Source organism: Cyphellophora attinorum, assembly GCF_001299255.1.
Source record: "Cyphellophora attinorum strain CBS 131958 chromosome Unknown Contig2, whole genome shotgun sequence".
Taxonomy (NCBI): Eukaryota; Fungi; Ascomycota; class Eurotiomycetes; order Chaetothyriales; family Cyphellophoraceae; genus Cyphellophora; species Cyphellophora attinorum.
In genome coordinates this window covers 334057-357117 of record NW_017253230.1, presented here as the reverse complement: position 1 = coordinate 357117, position 23061 = coordinate 334057, and the positions used below count along the sequence as shown (strand labels likewise).

Below are 23061 nucleotides of genomic sequence, written 5' to 3'. Positions count from 1 at the left end.
ACTGCTGACGGCGTAAGAAACCAGAAGCAGCTGACCTGGTGAAGAGTTCCACATTGTCAACGGAGAAGTATCAGCAGTGATCTTGACAGGGCTGTATACACTGAGACTTGCAACTCGAGGAATTGGCTCAAACATCCCAACCGGCGACACGTAGGATGCTGAGACTCGATCTGACCTTGCTCACATCTGATAAGGCCATTGCTTCGCAGCCAGGGCCCAGTGTTGTAAAAAAGGTGAAGCAGGCAGCTGCGAGTCAACGACAGCCGGCTCGGAGATTGACAGACTTACCAAGTTCCACAAAGGTCGGAGGCGGCGCAGGATTCGCGGAAACTTTGCCGGCTGTACACCATTGACCGAGGCAGGCGTGAGAATGTCCGTATCGAGCTGAGTGTCTGTGCGGGAGGTCTGCCGCGCAGTGTTTGCGTCGAACCGGCAAAAAGTCCTTCATCTATCTCGTGCCTTGGCGCTTATTGGATAGTCTCCGCCGGGCGAACTGATGGTGTTGGACCTTTGTGCTATTGCGACGCTGTCTAGAACTGCTGAGTGTGTGTCAGTCAGACTTGACAGTTTGTAGGCCAAGCCCGGCTTGGCACCATGACCTCTACTGAGCAGTGGCATATTCTTCACAAGCACTGGTCCTGCCCCTCGTCGCTGCCAAAGATCTATCCGCGCGTCCTCGGCTGCCGGTCATGTAACGGTCGTCAAGCAATTAGCGAAACCCGGGAGCCGCACTTGTCGTTCAAGACACGAGACTGATCCGCCGTGTCCGGTAGTAGCAACAGAATACTGTCTCACTTCGACATGGACTAAGCCTTCAGCTGAGTCTTCTCCATCGCCACGGAAGTGTGAGCAGCCGATTGATATGAGGCGTCCAACGCAGCATGTATCGAATGTGTGATAAAGGTGCAACTGCGATATGAGGAAATTGAAGGGAAAGAGATTTGGGCAAGGCTCACTTAGCCACCTGGTCACTAGCCACCACCAGCCACAGATTGGGGGCCGGTGCCGGGGAGAACGGAAATAGCACAGGCCCGGGGTCGCGGCAAACCCGAGAGTTCAGTTTCAGAGCCCGGCAACGACAACCACTTAGCGTCCGAGAGCAGTGCAGACGACGTTGACTGGACTGTATACCTGCATGAACCGACATGCGACCGGAACGGTGAAGTCGTCATTGAGTCCAACGCAGTGGTGCAGTAGAAACAATCAATGCCCAGACCGCACGGAAGGCCTCGGCAGTCGCCGTACCTTGTACAGTTTCAGCCAATGATGGTGAGTTGTAAAATGGATACTATTAGGCGAGGCAGATTTCTCGAACTCCGCCACCAAGCCAACCAAAGTTCCTGCAACGAACGCGACCTAGCTTTCCCCCGATCGCAGCAGCTCATGCTTCAATCCGGCTCAAGAGCGTCACCAACCTGTACAAAGATCCTCACAGGTTCTCAGAAGCGATCGCAGCCGCACAAGCTACTCGTGACATCCATTTACTGTATCTCCGGGGTTGTTCTTACCAAGCAGCAGTAAATGGACACAGCCCATGGGGCCGTTTTGTTTCCATACGTCTCTTCAGTACAGCTATACCACGCACTGGCTTACGATGTACGGTGTACCGGCTCGTGCACACTGTCACCTGCATATCATTCACGCAGAGGTTCCATCATTCAATCACGCGGCCAAGCACTACAAGGTTTGATCCACTTCCCTGCCAAAATCCCCGGTATAGATCGTTGCCTTGTCTTTATGTAAGCCAGGCGAGTCCCATCTACTTTCACTTGCATCTCCCACTGGTCGCACGAGTGGCAACAAGATCATTTACCCTTCCGGCTATTCCACTGCCCCTTTGGTCAACCCCTTGCATTGAGTACCCTTCCCTTTTCTCACAACCACCCTCATACTCCACACCCACATCTAGCGCTGCCACCTTCCATTTGGAAGTTTAGTAGTGGCCTAAGAAGGCGAACACAAAACTCAGAGCAGTGAGCTTTCACTTCAAGGGTGTCGAGCCCCATAGGGCCGACCCACTGCACGACTCGCCGCCTTGTCCAACTTCCATCAATCCCACAGACGTGCGACTGCTGAATGGACACCCTTCAACTATAAGGTCTCCTGGATCCCGTTTGCCTTGCAGCACACATCCACCACTGATCATCCAACAAACCTCAACCAGAGCGAACGTACCTTTGAACACCTGACAGCCAGAAGTACATCAAGTCCAAACCCAATACCAACCTTTTCTTTTGTGCATGTCTGATCGCTTCTACCGCCTGCGACTTCGGACACCATCGCCCGAGCCGTACTATATCGAACGCCGCCCACGATACGCTCGCTCATCACCTTCACCACCACCACGTCGCCGCGCATCCAGTCGTCCTCGTCGGGTCTCCTTCGATCTCGGTGCTGATTCTCATCCTCGACGAGCCGCGACTTTTGCCATCTCTAGAGACCCTATTCCAAAGCGCACACTTGTCTTCAAGGAGTCTTCCTACCGCAGACAGCGACAGTCCAGCCGACGGTCCAGGACACCTTCACCTTCACCGCCCGCCTCGCCGCCTCGCGGTCCCAACCACATCATGAGTGAGAGACTCAGTGGGGACTATGTCCCGCTGCCCAAGAAACTCCCAAAGACCAAAGACGACAAGTCCTCGAATCACTCCTCCAGCGACGAAGAGCGGCGCCGCAGGAAGGGTAAGGAAAGAGCCCGCGTCATCAACTATGGGCCGGCTCACATGGACGACCCTGACTATTACCCCGTGGTCGAAACGCCATCCACTTCCGGCGGCGGTGGCATTGGCACGCCGCTTGGACGCCGCGACTCTGGCGTCTACAGTGGTACAGGCTCACCTCACAGTCGGGACCGCAAGTACTACGACAAGCACGGTCGGCCAATCACTGTTGGTCAGGATCGTCGCCCCCTGATCACAGATAGTGCAGATACGACAGCTGCCATCCAGGACTTGACCCGCGAGTTCAACACCATCATCACGAATGAGCGCCTTGACAAGCTGGAGGCAGAAGCAAAAGCCAATCGTCTTGCAGCGCAGCTCAACAAGGCTCAAGCCGAGATTGAGCAAAGCAAGAGATCTAGCTGGCTCGATGACAGAGAGAAAAGAGTCGGAGATCGCGAGAAGGTGCATCGCGATGAGAAGCGCTTGAGCCAGACGAGCTCGAGGGAGAGCCCTCCGGGTGGCCTTCGACCGAGGGATGTGGTCGTCAAGCAGCCGAGCCCGCCCATCAGAGACACACCAGCTGATGTCGCTAAAGACGCACTAGACAAAGCTCGTGCCGATTATCAGCGAAAGCAGCAGAGGGATAGTGGCAACTACAGCGGCCGTGGGGGCGGAAAGTGGTGAGGAAGGCTGTGTTGACATACGTTTGTACAGACTGTACACCATCATCTCTGGAGTATCTCAGATGGTGAGCGCCTCGCGGCACAGGCATGGTTATGGGCATGGGATCGCGGACTTGTCCTTTCTCGGCGTTCACGGTGGTCTGATGTGGGCTTTGGGCGTTCAACGTGGGCTGGAATGGGGCATCAAAAGGAGAGCTGTACAGAACTCACCTCTAGCCACTCGCTGACCAACATTTTCCTTTCACTTTCAATTCGATACCAGAGGAGCAGATCGAAGGATCACAGCAGATAGAACAGCATACCGTTTTCAGATAGCATTTCAACCATCGTCTTGATCCAGCCAGAAGAAATGGCGAAGATCATCAAAGCCAGTGCCACCGCCCTTGTGGCATCGAGCGTTGGGCCAATTATTCGTGCCGATCGATGCATAAGGCGTTCGAGATGGCTTCCAAATACTCGTGGACGTTTCGGGAGACCTTCGCGCCCTACAATGCCATGGTCGTCAGGATAGGCTTCAGGCAAGCGGCGTTCGCGGCACTCGCCAGGGCTCGCTGATGTCTAGACTCTCGGAGGGATAAGCAGAGCCACGCGAAAGACTATAGATAGCTGAATGGTGGCGACGAATCTTCAAGGGACGTGATTGTAAGCAGGAGAAGATCATTGCTGATTCCGGCCAGGCGTTTGTCGGCCGACTTCGCCGCAAGGCTGATCTTGAGCCTTGAGGGACTTTGGAGCTTTGTGCGGATTTGGGCAGGTACCCGTCTGACCACTAGCCTTGCCCTCATCGAGTGATGGACACGCAGACCAATGCACATATCTCCGGCCGTCCTCGTCCATTGTTTTTAGGCGTTAAAGAGCTGAACTTCTTGCATATGCGCCAGAGTGTGCTACTGCGACTACTGCGCGGTTGGCTTTCGCGTAGCTACAGGATTGCAGACGCTGATTGAGATTCGAATGTTGGCAAACTGGCTTCACACATTGCTCGACGGAAGCTCGCTTCACGGGCGCACTTTTCTGCTGCTTTGGACAAGGTTTATTCGCATCGGCGCTGTCGATCCTATAGTGCAAGTTCTGAGACGCAAAGTGTAGCTAGTCGGGACTTGGCAATTCAATCTCCTGTCCGGTACGGTCTTCCAACTCCGACGTCCATTGCTTGAGCTCGCGGTCACGATTATCAGCAATGTCCTTGTCTCATATGGTTCTCTGCGAACGACACAACGCAACTACGTTTTTGACCCACGGTCGGACCTCCTACACAGCACCAGTTCGAAGCGCTGACTTACCTCTGCACACCACAGGCCTTGGCGTGCCGGACCGATATACTGTCCTGAGTCGACTTCTCGTGTCAGGCTTGAATGTCAGGCATTTACAGCCACGGTGCAAGTCGCAAAGGTCTGATGCTAGGTCGCCTGCAGATCTTCGCGGGCTCGGGGCACTGCATACATACCGTATGTCAGGAGTGGCCCTGTTGTGGCTTGAGGTAGGGGGTTAGAACTGCTACATTCAAAACTCAGGATCATCGTACACATATACCAGTCGTCCAGCGGTTCTGGGTAGTAGATGGACTTCGCGCGACCTTTGCATCCGTCCAATGGCATGACTTTGGCGCAACGCCTATGGTGCGGCACAAGGACTCGGGTTGTCCTCCACAGCTGTCGCAATGTCGCTGGGCGCTGCTTAGACAATTCACTGGAGGTCGTGTCGACGAGAGGGCTGCCGATGCTGGACAGCAATGCTGATGTTCTGAGTATCGAGACGGCATTGATGGGTTTCTTGATGCAGGCACTGGCCAAGTTGCGCTGTCTGAAACATTCTGCAGTTGAGTATCGATGATCATTCTCCCTGGCGGTCAAGCCTTACTCACAAGTCTTTCCCATGCGTCCGTCCCGATGCGAATCTAGGCGCATGCGGACCCACCAGCGGCGTATTATTCTTGTCCAGAGACTGCTTAGGACGACATGGCTGTTCACCTGTGGCATAGGTGACAAGGCCGGGGACCTGTAGCCTACCAGTCTGGATAGTATCGATATATTCCGGGCCCTACAGCGCTCCCGAGACTGTCTGAAGAGTGAGTTGCAGTCCTTTGTGTCGACTTGATCACATTCCTTCGAGTCAATGTCCCAGGCTTCCGAACAAGTGTCACAAGCCTTACACAAGTCAGCCGAGACACCTCCACGACAATGAGGTCTGCAGGTACCGGCGGGGGTAATACATTGGTCAACGTTGTCCGAGACTTGTCATCTGCGATGGCGCAGTTCACCGGAACGGACAAAGACTAACCACAATAATGTCTCAGTCTTGGTTGCGGAACGTCGCAGTCAGCGTTCATCACATGGTCATGATCTATGGTATAGATAGTCGCTGCAGAAAGGTATCAAGGACAGCCCTCATTAACCAGGTCATAACCTCCAGTCCAGCACACTAGGACCGACCAAAGAACTTCGATTGAGCGCTGCACCATTATTTCCGAGATGGAAGACTCAATTTTATCGAAAACACCACGCCGCCACGTCTGTTTCTCCAAGAAAGCGAACGAGTCCGAAATCGACGTCAAATTCTTTCTTTTCGATCCGGAAGATGCCATTTCACCCACCTCGACCTTGCCAACATCTTCCAATGCCCGCAATAGCGACCTCGACTCGGCCTTTTCTTCGTCTTCCTCGGAAAGCCTAGCCAGCTCATGCTCGTCTCAATCCTCACTCGACAGCGTCAACCCACGGATTACAGCTGAAGCTGCCTTGAATCGTCGATCAATCTGCACGTTTGCCGCAGTCACAGCTCAGCCGCTTCGCAATTCAACTTCATTTCCATCACAGAGCCGCCATATCATAGACGCCAGCCTCGACTCACCAGTCGAGATCGAGCTTGACGATCTATCCGAATCCATCACTCGAAGTAGACCAAACACAGTACACATCATCGCCAGACCTAAAGCAGTCTACATCCCTCATCTTAACACCACCAGCCTCGTAGAAGCAGCAATCCTCGAGAACAGCCACCCAAGCAAAGCAAAGACACCGCTCGATCTCGTCGAGCCACCCACACGCTTCACACAGATCCTCATTATGCCACCAGCTGTCCTCGGCCCACTCACAAGCTCACTCGAGGACGACTGGGAGCGCTACGCCGGCAAGGGAGAAGTGTGGATCGACAGCTCGAGTCCGGCGCAACAACTTCTTGTGCGTAGTAGTCGGAGTCTTAGGAGTCGAATCGCTACTCTGGCAAAAGTCGCGAAACGCCAGATGAGGAAGTTGCGAAACATCATCAGCGGTCGGCGCAGCTCCACAGCCCCAATGGAAGACATCGAGGCCCAAGCCAGACAACAACCACGTCAGACCCAACTCAAGTCCATCCTCCGATCGATCGACGAGCAGGTCGAGAAAGCCGGCGGCGTCGCTTTCAACCGCGACGACAGCTCGAATGCAAGGGCACATCAGCACGCACACTGACCATCGAAGTCACCAACCCAAGCCACCCCACGAAGAACACCACAGCCAGCAAGCCTAGACCAACCATCGAGATCTGCCATTGCGCCTGCTCTTGGTGCACTGACTCCCACGGCATCCCCTTCAGCAGCACCACAACGCATTCTCCGACGGCTGCGCAAAGTCCCATCGCATGCTGCACCAAAGCATGCAAGGCCGCCCAGCAAGCTTTCTGGCGGGCTGAAACTGCTAGACACGAGCGACAGGAGCGCAAGGGGCGTCAGAGGGCGATCTGGACGATCCTGCTCGAAGGCGCAAGAATGCTTAGGCACAAGATCGCAGCTCTGTCGGCGGCTATATGTGCTCGGCTTGGGGAGATGGATGTGGCGAGCTGGGTGGTGGTCGTGGGGCTAGTAATTGTATTGGCTGGGGCTTTGATGGTCATCGGAATGGCTGTGTCTGCTTTGTGAGGATGAGGTCGGAGGATGGAGGACGGGCCGGGATGGTGGTGCGCTGCTAAGGAATCTATTTCCTTTGTTTGCCATATCCCAGACATCATGGACGGAAAGAGGAGTCCTAGTTCTGTAGTGATTTAGGCGCGGTGATTTGGCTTCTGTAGACATAGACAAGAATTGCTGCAAATGTATCCAAAGTATTGCCAATTTACAATGTTGCTTACACTTCTAAAGGTCGATCTGATTGGCAAAAAGCTATACAAACGGCCTATCACCCATTCAGCCGCCGACGAAGCATCTCAACCACCTCCGGCAGTACGCTCTCGCTACTGACACTGGCTCGATATGCGTAGCTCCCATCATTGCCCGCCTTCTCCCAAATCTCACGACTTTCCGGTGGGAAGAAGCCCTCCTCCTTCCGCACCCCACCTATATTCAGCACACCAATCGGCATCGACTGATCAAATGCCTGTTTAACCAGACGCCAGGCCGAGTACGTCGCCAGCGAACTGCCTATAATCAACATGCGGTCTGCGCTGTTGATCGCGTCTTCCGCAGCTGCCTTGATCTGCGCTGGTATGCTCTCGCCGAACATGATGACGTTCGGCTTTAGGATGCCTGCGTTGGACTTCTCGTTCCAAGCGCCGTCGTCATCAGTATAGATCTTGCCCTGCATGCCGTCCTTGAGTGTTGGAGGCGACTTGAGACACTTCGGGCATGGCGGATAGCGGAATGTCGTGTACGGCGCGTCTGGAACATCGGCATCACCGTCGGGATTCGTGCGATATCCCAGTTTCTCGCGTCGTTTGGGGTCTTCAGTCGACAAAGCGCCGGTCTCGAGCAGAGAGGCCAAGAAGCTCTTCCAGGCCGGATTCAGGGCTGCTAAATCTTCCTGGAAAGCGCCTCGCGGATGTAATGTGCCGCATGACAGGCACAGCAAAGAGCGAAGGTATCCATGCAACTCAATCGTGGGCAGGTCAGGGTGCGACCGGGGGTGGAAGCTGTCGACGTTTTGCGTGATACAGGAGGACAGTATGCCCAGAGAGTCCAACGAAGCGACTGCTCGGTGGGACGAATTGGGCTTCGAGCTGAGCAGTGATGGGTAGCCTAGGAAGGACCGCGCCCAGTATCTCTTCCGCCACTGATGCGAAGCCAGGAACTCGTGGTAGTATACTGGCCGATACTTCGGATTGGAAGTGTATGTGCCATCTTTGCCTCGGTAGTCTGCAAGGCCTGATGCCACTGATATCCCTGCGCCTGTCAAGAGGACTGTCTTTGGCACTCCATTATGTCCTGGAGGTAGAAGGAAATTCGTAAGCGCAGTTCTGGCTCCGTCAAGAGTCGATGTGCCGCTGGGTATCAGTATAGGTGGCGGTAGGGGTCCTGTGAAGGGTATGCGCATAAGCGACTTGGACATGACATGGCTGTGAGGAAGGCAGCCACAGAGGAAGATGGCGCGAGAGAGTGCGAGGGTGTCGTAGGGACAGAATGTGATGGTCGATGTGGTTCATGTGGCGATCTTGCTTGGATCGTTTGCTCCGCCGTACCTGCCGACAGTGCCCGCAACCTTATTTGAACCTGCTGTCCTACACAGTACAACTTTCAAGGATACTCTTCCCAACTGCACAGTACAAAGTACTCTGTCAATCATGAAAAGGTATACAAATTCTGACCTCACCGTTAGAATGGAGGCCCGTTGTAGAACGGGAGCTTCTTCACTTGACCAGCCGAGGACAACCTCGTTGACCGCACAGTCGCTCGAAGCGATCTGGCGGAAAGAGAACAAGCTCTGAAAAACCGTGAGGCGGCATGGGCGGCGACGTCATGAGTCTGTGTAACCCCACTAACGAACGTCAATGATGTCGCGTTGCATGCAGTGCTGCGAGGCTGCCTCCGACGTCCTCTTACTCATGCACATCCGCGAGGATCAGGCGAGTGAGTCCATGCGGAATGCGCCGAGTCAGGAACACCAGATCAATCGTCAACAGAACGCCGGCTCAGGTTAATCGGACCTTGGATCCTTGTCAAGACGCCACATGGATGTCTGTGCGTGCAATGCTCGAGCCCAACAAGGAGCATGACCGGAAGTTCCAGAACAGGGCCGATCGCGAGGTGGAACATGTGCTACACGACCGCGACTCTGTTCGTCTCTCCGTCGCTCATTTGTCGAACCGCAGTTATTGCCAGACCGTCATTTTCGCAACGAACAAAGACAAATTTACCACTCCAACGAAAGCCCTTCGTGCAGCATCATCAAAGAGCTTCGGAAGAGATGCTTGATGCCAACTCGATTAAAGTTCCACCGGCCTCTCCTCAGCTTCAAGCACTCGACCTGACACTCTTCTTAGTGCACGAGTTGCGACCCGTAACGGTCTCAACAGACGATCGCAGAATTTGTCGATATCACCATGGACACGCATCCAACGATGGGATCAGAAGTTTGTCGATTGTGAGAGAATGGATGACGAAAGGCGACTGAGGGCGAGAGACTTATCGAAAATAAGTGCGGGGGCTGGGCATGACTCCGTGGTTCGCAGTGGTGCTGCGCCATCGGTTACAATCGCATATGAGGTCTTGCAAGGCAAATGGGTCCACTATCCTTGCTTGCTGCCTGCATTTTCGACCAATCAGCTGGACAAATCGTTATGAGATTCGCGAGCGAATCGAGCAGATCATTTTACGAGTCATGAAGCACTGTCTCCACTTCCGGCCTGCACACATGCATCAAGTATAAAGAAACAGGGGACCGCTTTTGGTTTGCTCGAAGATACAATTCGATTTGGCACCGATCCCTGCAACCCATCTACCTGATCCCAACCCTTTTTCCTTCAATCAACAGACTTGAATAGACATTCGGCACAATGACCAAAGGCAAAGGGCTCGTGGCCGTTGGCTATGATCGCAGTAAGTCCCATAAAGCCGAAACATATTCTACTACTCCATCACATGTGGTAACATACCTACGGATGCACCTTTTGAAGATCGAATTGCATTCCTTTAGAAGATTAGGCTGAGTGGAAACCGTAAGCGAAAGGGTAAGCGTACAGCCAAACAGCTCAACTGTGCAGGACTAACATCGCGACAGATCAGATGGTCAATGAGCTCATCAGCATTGCCCATGCATCTGTGCCGCTGCACAAGGGAGAGTCCGTTGTCGCCAAGAAATTCGAGGCCGAACGCAATGTACTCCGCGCCGAGATCCTGAAGCGTGACGCTACCATCAACCTCCGAGATGATCAGATCGCCACTCAGAATGATCAGATCTCCGCTCAGGCCTTCTACGTCACAGATCGTGACCGTTCCTACGAAAAGCTCATCATCGATTTTCACAAGGGGCGCATGGGTAAGCGTGGTGCTGAGGATGAGATTGTTGGAGCTGCCGACGACGCGGTTCTGGATGTCGACGAGAGCGAAGGTGGTGATGTTGCCAAAGCTAGCAAGAACGCATACGACCTGAAGGACCTCAAAGACATCATTCTTAAGATCAAGGCCCAGCTTGACGAGGACTTCGGCTTGGACTGGCCGCTGCCTTACCGCTTTAAACGCGGCTGAGCAAGGCGAGCCTCATCACCAATTTCGCGTTCAACACTGGCAGGCGACTATCCTCATCACTTTTCGGCGTTCACACAAGGGCAAATACGGCGGACTCAGCTAGCCTAGCGGCTGCTTGCGTTACAACATTTTGCGATGGAGTTTCATGGAGGAATGCTGACGACAGCTGGTCTCAAGCCTTCGGATGAAGCACGACGGCTTCCACCACGGCGCGATCGAGGGTAGCTTCAGTCATTATCAGCAAATCATATCTTATTCTTTACCTTGATAACCACTACTACGTTACTTTTACCGATGTCTGCCATCGCTCTTGTTTCAGCCATCGCGCATGTCTCGCTGGCGCATGATTGAATTCAATATTGCAGGTTCGACATTCACGTGAGTCTCTACCGCCCTCAGTTCTGTGTCTCCTTCTGCGTCAATCTTTGCCTACGGCCATGCCAACTTTGCGGACAGAGTCACGCCGAGATACCGAGAGACTATGCTGCATGGTGGATGTGTCCAAGATGCCTGGTCCCTGTTCTTTCACTCAATCAGATAGATTTGAGGTGAAGGCGTAGGTTATTTCACCAGCCTTAAAGCCGCCTTTGACTTACACTTGAGACTACAAAAACAGCCCAGCCACTCAGACATCTCGCTTCTTCGCCACTCAGCACCCAGACGCAAGTTGACTGTCGCGAATCGCCATCTCAGGTCCAGCTTCTTCCATTACCAACATACTCATAGCCAGCCGGGAACATGGCAATTTTTCGAAGTAAGTCTGCGCTTGCCCATGCCTTGCCTTTGCCGCCCATGACTAACATTCTCGCAGAGCTCAAACAGCGACTTGCATCCGTCCGTGGTACAGTTTCGCAGACTGTCCGGTCGCAGCAAGGTAAGCGCGCCTCTTTGATCCCTCTACGTCAGAGATCACTACGTTTTACCTCAGGGCTAATACGATGACAGACAAGCGTACAAGTGAGGACCGCCTCGACGTCGTAGAGGCTAACCGCTCGGCACACGAACAACTCGTCAATGATCAGTGCTTGAAGGCTACACGCGATGACCTCGAGGCCCTCGAGGCTCGCAAGAACAGAATTGAGAGACTGGAATCCGGTTGCAAACGTTTGGAGGAGATGATCGCTCGCAAGAAGGAACTGATTGCGCGTCAGGAGGAGATATCTGCTGCCAAAGATCCTTATGTCGCCGCTGCCGATGAGTCGGACTCGCTATTACACGAGTTGGCCGACAAGCTTGAGATCGCAGAGCATCTAGCAAGCAACGATGGCCACACCGACGTCGTAATCGATGAGGCAGTCGCTATCATGCGTGACGGGGAAAGCGAGGGGTATGATAGTATCAGCATCGAAGATCTGGAGAAGGCTCTGTGGGACGACCTTGAACGCATTCGTGGCCGTGTCTTCGAGCTCAAAGCATTTATTGACAGCGGTCGAAGCATCTGGAACCCCGCCGATAGACATCAGCTCACCTAAAGCGATTGAACGAGGGAAGCTCTGAAAGACTTCACCGTTCCATTATCGAGGCCTGCAGCCGCGCAATCCAGCTGTCTCTGTAGGGCGGGTGAGGGCCATCAACATCATCGCCATGGGATGCAAGACCGTCGCTGTTGTGTCCATGGCAGACACAGAGGCAGCTGGTAGCGGCCATCGGTAGCAGGGAGGTGTTACCACCATTGGCTATCACCTTATCGGTCGTGAATCCTCAGGAGACACGAATCGCAGTCGCAGCTGCGACCAATGTCAGGCGTTACTTTCCATAACACATCGCGACGGCGTTTCTAGGAGTTCTTATGAAGCTGGTCTCAAGCTCCGGAACGAAGTACGTCGGCTTCAAACAGGCCTGACTATAGCCTTCGTTCTGAATGATCAATGCATATCTTGACCTCCGCATTCACGCTCATAAGACTGGCACCAACGGGTGGCTCCTGCTCTCACCCATGCGTTGAAACCCTCGTGCATCAGGCTGAGCCACGGATTGGGAATGAACCTCCTGAAGCATGCTCTTGCCTTCGCAGACAGGTCCACGCCGCCCTGTATCGGCCACATATCGCAGCCCTATCGCACTGAGCCAGGTCATCGTTCATGACCCTAGGCGTCGTGCTACAACTCCGGTAGATACCTACCTGTTGGGCTTACCGGCCTATACTGCCCTTCTTGTCATGTTCTCCCAAGTGGTGTGGTATTGACACAGGTGATCGACCCTTCTGATAGAAACAACCATGAATTTGTCCATCGCTAGGCATCTATGAGGTTTGTGTGCACCAAAGTGCTCCCCGACCCTTGGACCCCTTCCAAGTTTCCTGGAGCGGCATCGCCTACGATGAGCCAATCGGAAGGCCTGCAGGAAATGCAAGCCCACGGCGTCGGCTGCGATTTTGCACTCCGTGCCGCGATCCTTCGCCCGCACCTTTTCCTGCTCCATACATGGCTATAAGACCCTCAATGAACTGTTTCCGCAGTCTGTTGAGAATCCTACCTCCTGACAGACCCAGCTCTATCCCAGACTGAGCATTCTCGATACTGTCAGGCGCACGTTAGCACAGAAGAAGAAACGCTAGCTACCATGGCACCGCAGCAAGTCCCCAGAGATAGGCCCATCGAGGTTGGCGCCCTCCTCTTTGACTACCAAGCATCGACGTCGTTGGCCCCTTGGACCTGCTGAACATGTGCGGCAAGCCTCTCATGAGCGCAATCGTACGTATAGTCCTTCCTTCTTGCTGATTACCCTCCTCCCGAGCCATGCCCAACCTCGCCCTGCTCACTCGTTCTCCTATGCCCGACTGCCTATCCTCGCCTATAGCCTCAACATCTGCCTTTGGCTAACGCTGGTTCTGCGTCTCGTGAAACAGCAAGGCTTCACTCCAATCGCAGACTCCACCATCGCGGCCGCTCCAACCTTCAACTTCCACCACATCGCCGCCGCTTCCAGCTTCAACAACCTTGCACCGGTTCCGATGCTCACCTCCCAATTCATCTTCTACCCCACTTGCACAACCGCTACCCTGCCCGTCGAGCTAGACTACCTCGTCGTCGGCGGCCCCAACCCCGCCGCCTTCACACCCGACCCAGCCCACGTCGACTTTATCCGCAAGCACGTCGCCGCCGGCAAGACACTCTTCACCACCTGCACAGGCATCTATGTCGTCGCATGCACCGGCGTGCTGGACGGCAGGGAGGCGACGATCAACAACCAGGAATTTTACTGGGTGAAGGAGCGCTTCCCCAATGTGAAGTGGAGGAAGGACAAGAAGTGGGTTGTCGATGAGGGGAAAGACGGGCAGGGTACTATCTGGACTGGCTCCGGGGCGGTCGCTGGGATCGATATGATTGCGAGCTGGATCAAGCAGGAGTTTGGGGTCGAGGTGCTGATGCAGGGCGCTGCAGGATTGGACTATGAGCCTCGGGACATTGATGGATTTGCGAATGAGGTTTTCCCGAAGAGGTTGCAGGAGGGGACTGGAAGAGTGATGGGTGCGCATGTTTATCCTTGACGCCGGTGTGGTTGCCAGCGTGTACTGTGTTGTTGGTTTGCCTGTTGGAGGTTGCGTATAGTTTGAAAGTCCACTCCGTGTAGATATGCGTGTCTGGCAGAAGGCTTCCATGCTATGACGTGTCCGAGCCCGGGTCGACTGTCTGTGCATACGATAAAGTGCTGCGAATGTGATGCTAGCTTACCGACAATGGAGAATGCACTGTCCAGAGGTCTGCCCATGTGTCTGGCTCCGGAAGTGGAGATGTATCACCATTGCCAATCACCGAGTATCTTGCTCCGTCATCAATGCCCATAGAATCGGATACACCATCAATACTGTCTCTTGCGAACATCCGGTCCTGATTGGTTCGATCACGCTGTACGCGAAGCGATGGCGCAGGCAGGACTGTTTCAGTGCTAGGGCGAGGCAGATTCGTGGTGGCTGGGCAGCGGACAAACCCTTCCGTGCGGCCTTGCTTCGACTGCCCGATGGTGCCAAGATGCTGGTGAGCCCTGATCTTGTCTGGGGAGACTCCGCCGTCTTTCACTGCACTGAACGAGTCTCGGGCATTACCAAAGACCAACGGCAGCAGTGAGAAAAGATCGTGAGCTCCCATCATACCCTGCCTGATGGTCTCGCGGACGATGGCGTCGCTTCCTCGGCGTCACCAAAAGCGACACTACGAGACGTATCAACACTCGCTCGGAGTCGGTCTCCAATCTTTCGTAGATAGTATTCCAAGTCCACTGTACTTCTTGCTGTCTCCACTGTCCAGTCTGGGACCTCGCGAACACCGACACACAGTCTGTACAGAACGAAAGGCGCGAAGATGAGTCGCAACCATTCTTCCAGTGGCTGGGCATGATACTGGTTGGGCGTAAAATCAGCAAGAAAGATGTCTAGATAATCTTTGGCTGCATCCGTGCAGAAGCTCAGGTTCTGGATCAAACCAGGATTGGCGACATCAATTCCAGGTGGGGTTTTCTGCTTGAGCTGCTCGCTGTAGAACAAGCCCGGTCCGAAGCGATATACAAGTCCCATCTCCAGTATTCTTATTTTGGCGCCACGATATGCATGTTGCAGTAGTCTGGACCCTTGTACGACCGGCGAGAGCGAGGCAAGCCAGTGCTCGAGTCGGTCGAGCATGTGAACAGCATGTGTGTGAAGCCGAGTCCGTCCGTGACCTGATTTGTCTTCGTGATAGAGCTCCCTGGCATGCTCGACTATCTGGTCGAGCCGCACTAAGGGATAAATCAGTGCGTCTGTGTCTACTTCAGCAGTCTCTTGTAGCGCCCGAGCAGACTTGAGTAGGTAGTCGTTGAGCTTGAAGTTGTTCGGCTTAGTTACTGCCGCAGACACCAGGGACGAAAGATGAAAGCATCCGAGTGCTGCCCTTTGGGCTTCAATGTCGTGGCTGAGGTCGGTCAATTGGCTTGAGTCAACGATACTCGCCTTCCTTAGCCGCAGGTCACAGCGCTCTGCAAGAGCATCGGATAGGGCTTGATCTAGTCCAAGATCAACCACCATACCAACAGCAATCTGTAAATGACCATAGAGTTGCTGACTTCGAGGTACCCAGAAGAAGTGGTACCAGGCGAGGTAGATCAGCAGTCCTTGCAACAGACCGACGGATCTTTCACCTTCCACGACGACCTTTCGGGCGATGACCTCTGTGAAGCGCTTGCTGAGTCTTTGTTGTTGCAGAAGATCGTCTGACTTCACAGTCGCCGCTATTGCCAGTAAAAGGCACGGGCTCTCCTCCATCATAGAACTAATGGTAGAGTCTCTAGGGACTACGACGAAAGGGAACGAAGCCTGTCTCAGACGATACCTTGCGAGAGAATCCTGCAAATCCGCCCATGTCAACCCTAAGCCGGTGAAGTACTCTGAGTCCGAGATGCGTTGTGATGAAGCATCCTCGCGCTCAATGCCGCAATGATAGTCGCAGAGCGGCCTTATGTAGGGGTATGGTTCGGGCGTCCTTCCGTAAGGCTCAACAACCACACCATCAAAGGGTGCATTCATGTGTTTCGTTGTGCCTGGGTTCTGGTCAACGTCGAAGTCGTCATCATTGCTAGCCCCGACGGTATGGCCGTTGGGACTGTTCTTGGGATCATTGCGCGATAGCAACTCCAGTATCCCGTCAAGCTTCGAGTCGACATCGGCAATCCGTCTGACCAGAGTCAACGCCAGTGTGTCCGCCCGTTCAACAGCGAAGAAGACTTACGACCGGCGTGGACGCCGTCCCTGTTTCGGCTTCTGTTCGTAGGGAATGCAAAACTCTCCCGACTTGATACATCTGCATTGATAATGCGTCAGTGCGACAATAGAAAGGAGACAAGGACGCTTACTTCCGGCACGAGTGCTCGCCCTCAGCGCGGATACATTTTACCTTGAGACGGCGACATTGGGAGCATGCCGGACCAGCTCGGCTACCCATGATACTGATGGACCAGAGAAAGAGCGTGCTGCCTCAATTCGTCATGGCTGCAGAGAAACACCTGGGCAGTTTTCGTTGTAAGTCCTCTTAAGGTTGCAATCCGGCAAAGAGGGGTCTGAAACCTTGACCGCGGCTGCCTCGAAATCTACGACACCCCGGGCCATAGGACGAGCTTTCTAGTACGGTGGCCCGGGTTAGATTGATGTTAGACCCCTTGCAGTTTCCTTCATTATCATCCACGTACGTACAACCACAAGGACTTGTGTGGTTTGGCTAATGCCGAACCTGCAGCCTCGACACGCTCGACTCTACGCTGTCAAAGGCAATCAGTGGCCCTTTATAATCTAGTTTTTGGTCGCCGCATACGCAATGGCTGCCACCACTACATTCTAAGACGCCGTGCTTTCTCATTGACAGAGATCTGCGCCAGACCTTTGGGTCTACAATCTTGTCAGAGAAGCAAGGTGTCTTGAACCAGGCTTTACACTGTTCTCTGCACGCTCAAGCTGCCCAGTCTCCCTCAGAAAAATCCCGCCATCTTCTATGCCATTCACTGCCGCACCGTAAGTCTACATTGCCTCGATCTTCACGTTATCGATGGCAAATTCAGCCGCACCGGGCGCGTCCATCTGTATCAGAAAGGTTCCTGTGTTCTGCAGTAGACCGTCAGACTCATCCCCGGCTTGTCCACAAGAAGCTCGAACTCACCTGCCCATCAAGCGTCCCCTCCACATCAACCCACTCCCCCGTCCCCTCACTTCTAATCTTCACGCTCGTATGCACCGGATACGTAAAGCGAAACACACTCCCCATCGGCGCCCTAACGCTCGCACTCAGCCGATACTGCACATCATCCTCCAATGTCGGCTTCTGCCCAATATACGCATCAATGTGATCCCGCGTACTCCCATTCTCCCCATTGCCCGTAATACTCAGGTACTTACAACCACCATCCGGTGCACAATCCCCGCTGCTCTCACAATCAATCACCATCGGCACCATACTCTCGTCACTAGTAAAATCCGAGAAGAACCACGGCTCCAAACACCCGCTCTCGAATCCGCCATTGATCACTATCTCCGCCGGCGGCGCCCAATCCGTCGCGTTCCACACGCCTAGATACGTGTTCGTATTGCCCTCAACACCGCACTCGACGACGGCAGGGTTATAGAAGTCGTTGGCGAGCTCGCAGTTGCCGATGTCTGGCGTGGCGGAGTCGAGAAACCAGTTGAAGGCGCGGCAGGAGGCGCTGGCGTCGCAATGGGATGCGCATTCGGCGGGGCCATCGGGTTGGGAAGGAGGAGTGGTGAAGTAGTCAATGAAGGACTGGTAGCTGCAGCCTGGGCCGGGTCCGTCGACGAGGTCGTAGGTGCGTTGAATGGGAGGGTCGGTGGAGGGGTTGCAGGTTGCGGTGTTGGGGTCGGTGGAGAGGGATTGCGCGCGGAAGGAGGATTGAGAGGGGTTGGTGGGGAAGGGGGTGGTGTCGTGGAAGGGGTCTTCTCGGGCGTGGCGAGGATGGCGAGTAGGAAGGCGGTCGCGGATTTCAGGGTGATTGAGGGGTAGGAGGAGGGCATTGTGCAGATGTTTGATGCTTGTAGAACGAATGTGGTGCCGAATGTTAACGGTTTGCGACCAATGACAGAAACTTTGCCTGAGATCACTTGGTAGACGCTCGCACAATTGGGTTGTGGTAGTCGTGCAGCACTCAACAGCTTTATAGGTCACGTTGAACGTCGCTGTTGTAAGTATCTCCAGACCTCATCCCAATTCGACTCACAGACCACCGTTGCCTCGTGATGCGAAACATGTAGAATGTGTGACATAAGAACTTACCGTGACAAGCATGACAGCCGAGAAATGTCTTAGTCGAATACACGGTCAATGGGTCAGATTCTTGTGGAGATCTGCACGGGAGATTGGTTCGGGCGCTTTGCATCGACGCGATGGTCACGGAACTTGGGGTTCGCGGATACGTGCTGCACAGTGCAGCGCAAACTATTGTCTGCGGTTCCAGATGTTCGAGTTCCGTATTGGAAGAATATCTCTGGCAGAGTCGTACATGTAGTCTGGTTGAATATCGAGTGTCGGCGGCGCGAAAAGGGGGCAACGCTTATTACACCGGTTTGGCGCAATCATCCCCGAATTGGCATCTCCACAACCTCTCGCCTCCGCGTCAACGCGAGTCGGACGCCGCGAACCAGCATGACCATAATCAAGCGAATCACTTCTTCTCGGGTTCGCCTTTTTGAGCCTTGTTCTTGTTGTCACCGGTGTCCTTGTAGTCTCCTCCCTGGGCTTCGTAGCGACGGGCTAGCTCTCCCGCCTTCCATGCTGACCAGCTCCCAGCACCGCCACCTTCGGGAAGACCTGTCAGCAGGACCGCGAAAGATGCCGCAGGCGCAGCGTTTTCAGGCAACAAGGGAGCAAGGCTATCGCATGACTATCAAGGTCGGAACTTACCTTTCTCCTCAGCCTTGACCTCCTCCTTGATCTTTTCGCGCAACTCGGGATCGGTCGGTTCGCCTTTTGACGAAGGCATGCTGGGCTGCTGTAGGTAAAATTGTTGAGCTTAGGCTGGAGACGAAGGGCAATAGTAGAGAACACTTGCCGATGTAGACCGTGGTCACATCAGAGTTTATATGGCAGCCTCACACACGGGTACAGTACATGCCAGAAGGTCAAGTCATGACGACATCTTGAGCGCTCAAGGCACTGTCAAGACAGCTGAAGAACGGGCTACGACGGTTCAGACCGCAGACCTGACGTCTGAGCCCTAGCCATCATTGATTGTTTATGGCGTTCGGACGAATAGTGCTCTGACGATTTGGGCAGCTGGGACGCAGGTTGATGGTGACAGGTTGTATATGACACTGCCTGTTCTCAAATGTGACTTGATATACTTAGTACTGCATGAATCAGCGTACTGAGTAGTCGCGGAATGAACTGAGTGCGACATTAACATACAGCCAGTGCATCTGAACTATTCATTGCTTCAGTGTTTCGCCGCTGGCTAGATGACTGGATGCAGAGTCGGATCTCCTGCTGCAGAGCAACGGGGATATATGTGGGATGGGATATGGGTAAAGCTTCCGGCCAATCAGAAAGCATGCTGCACATGCAACGTCGCGCGAGCTCTTGCAGACTATGCCAAACTTCTCATAAAGCATTGCTCACTTCTCGACCCTCATCATCGAAGATCAGCTTCAGAGCGCAGCTAGTACTTATGGACTATGTATGCACGTGGTTATGTTAGTAGTATGAGTCGCACTCAAGCTGCGGTCGACGCTGGACAGATGAGCTGCGCGTAGCGTAGTAATAGTGAACAGAGATCATAAACTTGGATCTGAAGGCGACGATGATGGCGTTGGTTCAATAGTGGTCCAGGACGCTCCTGATCCTCCCAACCGAGCATGCAGGAAGGCTTCGCCGCGGGAGGTATCGATGAAGCTAAGCTAGTCAACACATGACCGATCAGATTGTCCCTCGACTTTTGTTCGGTCGCGGTCGATCACTACTGACTCATGCTGGTTGCGAACGGCTGCTCACCGAGACTTGTTGCAATTTCAACATGGTCTTCGCCACTGCTTAGCGGTGTCCTGGATGCTCAATTACCGTGGCTTTCATAGAGTCTGAGAGAGCTCTGGATGGAACTTCCCGTCAACATGGCCGAGGCTTCACTCATGCATGGGCCTCAAACTGCTCGGCATATGGAAAGTCAGGGCGATAGTCTTGCTCGATACAGTCAGTTTTCACTTGATGGTTGCTGGTCCACTACAGGGCTCATATGTCACCGCATCTGCCAGATGGCTTGAAGCTAAGCGCAGATTTCACTTGATGCAGCTTCGGGACAACAAAGTCACGGTCTGCCTATTTTGAGCGATTCAAAACGTGCGCGTCTTTTTCTCTCCGAGCCCAGCTCATTCTGCGACGAATGCTCACGAAAAGCGCAAGCGCAAACAGTGTCTTCAACTCAGCGTGCGATTATTGTTCAACCTTGGCGCACCGACTGTGCCACCGCATCGCGCTCCAGTGCGCAGCTTGGAGTCATGCCCGACGCCCCTCTAGTGAAACCTCTAGAGGGAGCATTCCTCCGGGCCCTCAATGGCAATGACGACCCACCAGACAGTGTCCTTGTACGGGCGCTCAACAGCCTGACCAAAACCAACTTACTCAGTACGCGAGTTCTCGAGACAGTTATCAGCTCATACGTCGACAAGTCCCCTATCCCGACACGTTACACACCCACAACCGAAGTACTGAGAGTCAAAAAGCAGTTGGCCATCGCGATCGGTGCACTGTCGGAGATCTTGGATGCACAGGATGCTGAAGCTGATACGCGCGTGGCCAGTGCACTGTCGGAGATCTTGGAAGCCTTCGATGCCAAAGCTGAAGCTGAGGCCGAGGCGCGCGTCGCGTTGGGCAGTCTCGGCCAAGCGTTTGCTGTGGACCTAGACCTCACCAAATCACTTCCCGAGATCATCGCCAGCTTGCATCGAACACTTGCTGCCGATGCTTCTCGGTCGTCTGGCAAAGAAGGTCATTCTGGTAGAGAAGGGTCTCACGATGCTGCTACACTTGCGGCTGAGGGCAGATTTCAAGGAGATGCCGAGCTGGACGACGATGATGATGATGATAATGACGCGGTCACAGTTGTCGAGGAAGACGATGCTGTGCTCTCCGCGCGTCCGATGTCGAAGAACCCAATACACAAGAAGCGCCCGACACTCAGCCGACCCAATTAGGCTCCGACTGAGTCTGCAATGGATGGGCTTCAGGCACCACCATCTAAGAAGCAGAAGATAGTCTTGAAGGTTGGCGGGCAGCGAAAGGTAGCAACTACGTCAGCAGAGGAGCAGTCAAAGCAGCACAACACTCGGAGTCAAGCCACCAAGAGCGACAACAATAGCGGTCATAGTATTACCACAAGCAAGAACAAAGCACCTGCTAGGAACGCCAGCACGGAGGCTAACCCAACCGCTGGAAACGCCGATGTTCCAACCAGAGACACCAAGGGCGCAACACAGACACGCGCTGGCCGAAAGATCAAAGAACCAGAGCGATTCGAGGGTGGTCCTGAATCTTCCAAACCTGCTCTGCCTGACTTGCCTGTGATCATCTATCGCTTCCTCGCACTTGACAATGGCGCCAAGTTCCAGCTCCTGAAAGACACGAAAGTCACTTCACGCGAGATGCAGACACACAAAACTCTCTTCGATGCAGTAATGAAGCGGACAAGCAATTCAAGCCTGCAAGAACTAGAGCTTACAGCTTACAAGGCGCAAGACAAGCTCACGGAACTGTGGCTACCGAAGAATGGTGAGAAGAGGCTTGAACAAAAACTCGTACACGAGGGGTTCAAGTCTCATGCTAAGTTGCGTCAACTGAGCGCCACCTTGCGAAGCCAGGAAGAGAAGAAGGCCAAGGGAGTCCTCCTCAGTGAATCAGAATTGGAAGTCCACCTCATCCTCCATCGACCCGCTGAGCTCGCTCAAATCGAGGCTCTCTTCGCCGAACGCAAGTTTCCGGTAACGGACGTGAAAGGTACGTGTTTTATTTAGTAGCCCTGGTCCATTCGTCGACAGAGAGACGGTTTCGACCTGGTATCGGACATACCTGTCTCGACTGCTCTCCCAAAGCATTGTCATCCAACGATAGGGTGTCTGTTCTGTCTGTTGCCCCAACCATGTCATGGCCCTCTTCTCTTTCTTCCTTTGTCTGCTTCCCAACGTCCCGATTCAAGCTAACGATATCCACTAATAAGGCGCGAAGCGTCCGGTCTGATGCACCTGCTGACGACGTTGAAGGTGGAGGGGACGACGCAGAAAACAGCAGTTCGCTGAGAAGCAGAAGCGTATTCGGGGTCATGCACAAGCAAGCCTCATCATCAGCATGGGTCATTGCTAGGCAAGGCCGATCGACAGAAACGCCAGAAACAGCGACAATTAGATCGGGAACGGCATGTGCGTTGATTATGAGCTGGACGCCAGCGCACACGACTGCAATCGAGTCGCAAGGAAGGCTCTTCGGCTAGGGTGCTTAGTTCTTTTGAGCGGTTGTGGGTATCCTCCCGTTCGAGTCACGACGAATGACAACCCTGGCACCGCAGACCGAATCAACAGAGGCTATTATGTATGTAGTCATGGAAGGTCGTCCTTGGTGATCCAACCAAACCAATGCACGCGCCCACAATGCACGTATTCCTGCAGTAGACGTTTGAATCTGAACCGCGCACTCTTCCCCGTGGTACAGCAAGCGCTGGCACAACGATGAAAAAAAGGGGTCTGGGCATTCTCTGCCAACTACAGCAGCCAGCAAGATGACCTTTGCACTCCACACCTCCGTACCTTCCTCTCCACATTAGACTCGAGAAC

General features: G+C 53.9%; 8 protein-coding genes across 8 annotated transcripts; 6 read left to right on the top strand and 2 right to left on the bottom strand.

The window, feature by feature from the left end:
- Nucleotides 1-2240: 2240 nt before the first annotated feature.
- AB675_2427 (uncharacterized protein) lies at nt 2241-3347 on the top strand (the record flags this gene model as incomplete). The annotated part of the gene is made up of 1 exon (XM_018142400.1): nt 2241-3347. The coding sequence occupies one exon, from the start codon at nt 2241-2243 to the stop codon at nt 3345-3347; it is 1107 nt and encodes a 368-aa protein (XP_018004785.1).
- Nucleotides 3348-5817: 2470 nt separating this feature from the next.
- On the top strand, nt 5818-6795 carry AB675_2426 (uncharacterized protein; the record flags this gene model as incomplete). Its single annotated transcript, XM_018142399.1, has 1 exon — nt 5818-6795. One exon carries the CDS (start codon nt 5818-5820, stop codon nt 6793-6795), a length of 978 nt encoding a protein of 325 aa, XP_018005074.1.
- Nucleotides 6796-7497: 702 nt separating this feature from the next.
- On the bottom strand, nt 7498-8643 carry AB675_2425 (NAD-dependent protein deacetylase SIR4; the record flags this gene model as incomplete). Its single annotated transcript, XM_018142398.1, has 1 exon — nt 7498-8643. The coding sequence occupies one exon, from the start codon at nt 8641-8643 to the stop codon at nt 7498-7500; it is 1146 nt and encodes a 381-aa protein (XP_018005158.1).
- Nucleotides 8644-10087: 1444 nt separating this feature from the next.
- AB675_2424 (uncharacterized protein) lies at nt 10088-10778 on the top strand (the record flags this gene model as incomplete). Its single annotated transcript, XM_018142397.1, has 2 exons — nt 10088-10130; nt 10312-10778. 2 exons carry the CDS (start codon nt 10088-10090, stop codon nt 10776-10778), a joined length of 510 nt encoding a protein of 169 aa, XP_018004917.1.
- Nucleotides 10779-11516: 738 nt separating this feature from the next.
- AB675_2423 (uncharacterized protein) lies at nt 11517-12250 on the top strand (the record flags this gene model as incomplete). Its single annotated transcript, XM_018142396.1, has 3 exons — nt 11517-11532; nt 11590-11652; nt 11724-12250. The coding sequence occupies 3 exons, from the start codon at nt 11517-11519 to the stop codon at nt 12248-12250; spliced, it is 606 nt and encodes a 201-aa protein (XP_018005085.1).
- A 1090-nt stretch (nt 12251-13340) lies between these two features.
- On the top strand, nt 13341-14268 carry AB675_2422 (uncharacterized protein; the record flags this gene model as incomplete). Its single annotated transcript, XM_018142395.1, has 2 exons — nt 13341-13417; nt 13515-14268. 2 exons carry the CDS (start codon nt 13341-13343, stop codon nt 14266-14268), a joined length of 831 nt encoding a protein of 276 aa, XP_018004851.1.
- A 597-nt stretch (nt 14269-14865) lies between these two features.
- Nucleotides 14866-19229, bottom strand: AB675_2421 (uncharacterized protein; the record flags this gene model as incomplete). The annotated part of the gene is made up of 5 exons (XM_018142394.1): nt 14866-16423; nt 17264-17343; nt 17399-18281; nt 18916-19045; nt 19151-19229. The coding sequence occupies 5 exons, from the start codon at nt 19227-19229 to the stop codon at nt 14866-14868; spliced, it is 2730 nt and encodes a 909-aa protein (XP_018004929.1).
- Nucleotides 19230-20736: 1507 nt separating this feature from the next.
- AB675_2420 (uncharacterized protein) lies at nt 20737-22721 on the top strand (the record flags this gene model as incomplete). The annotated part of the gene is made up of 3 exons (XM_018142393.1): nt 20737-21360; nt 21433-22231; nt 22495-22721. 3 exons carry the CDS (start codon nt 20737-20739, stop codon nt 22719-22721), a joined length of 1650 nt encoding a protein of 549 aa, XP_018005298.1.
- Nucleotides 22722-23061: the final 340 nt, after the last annotated feature.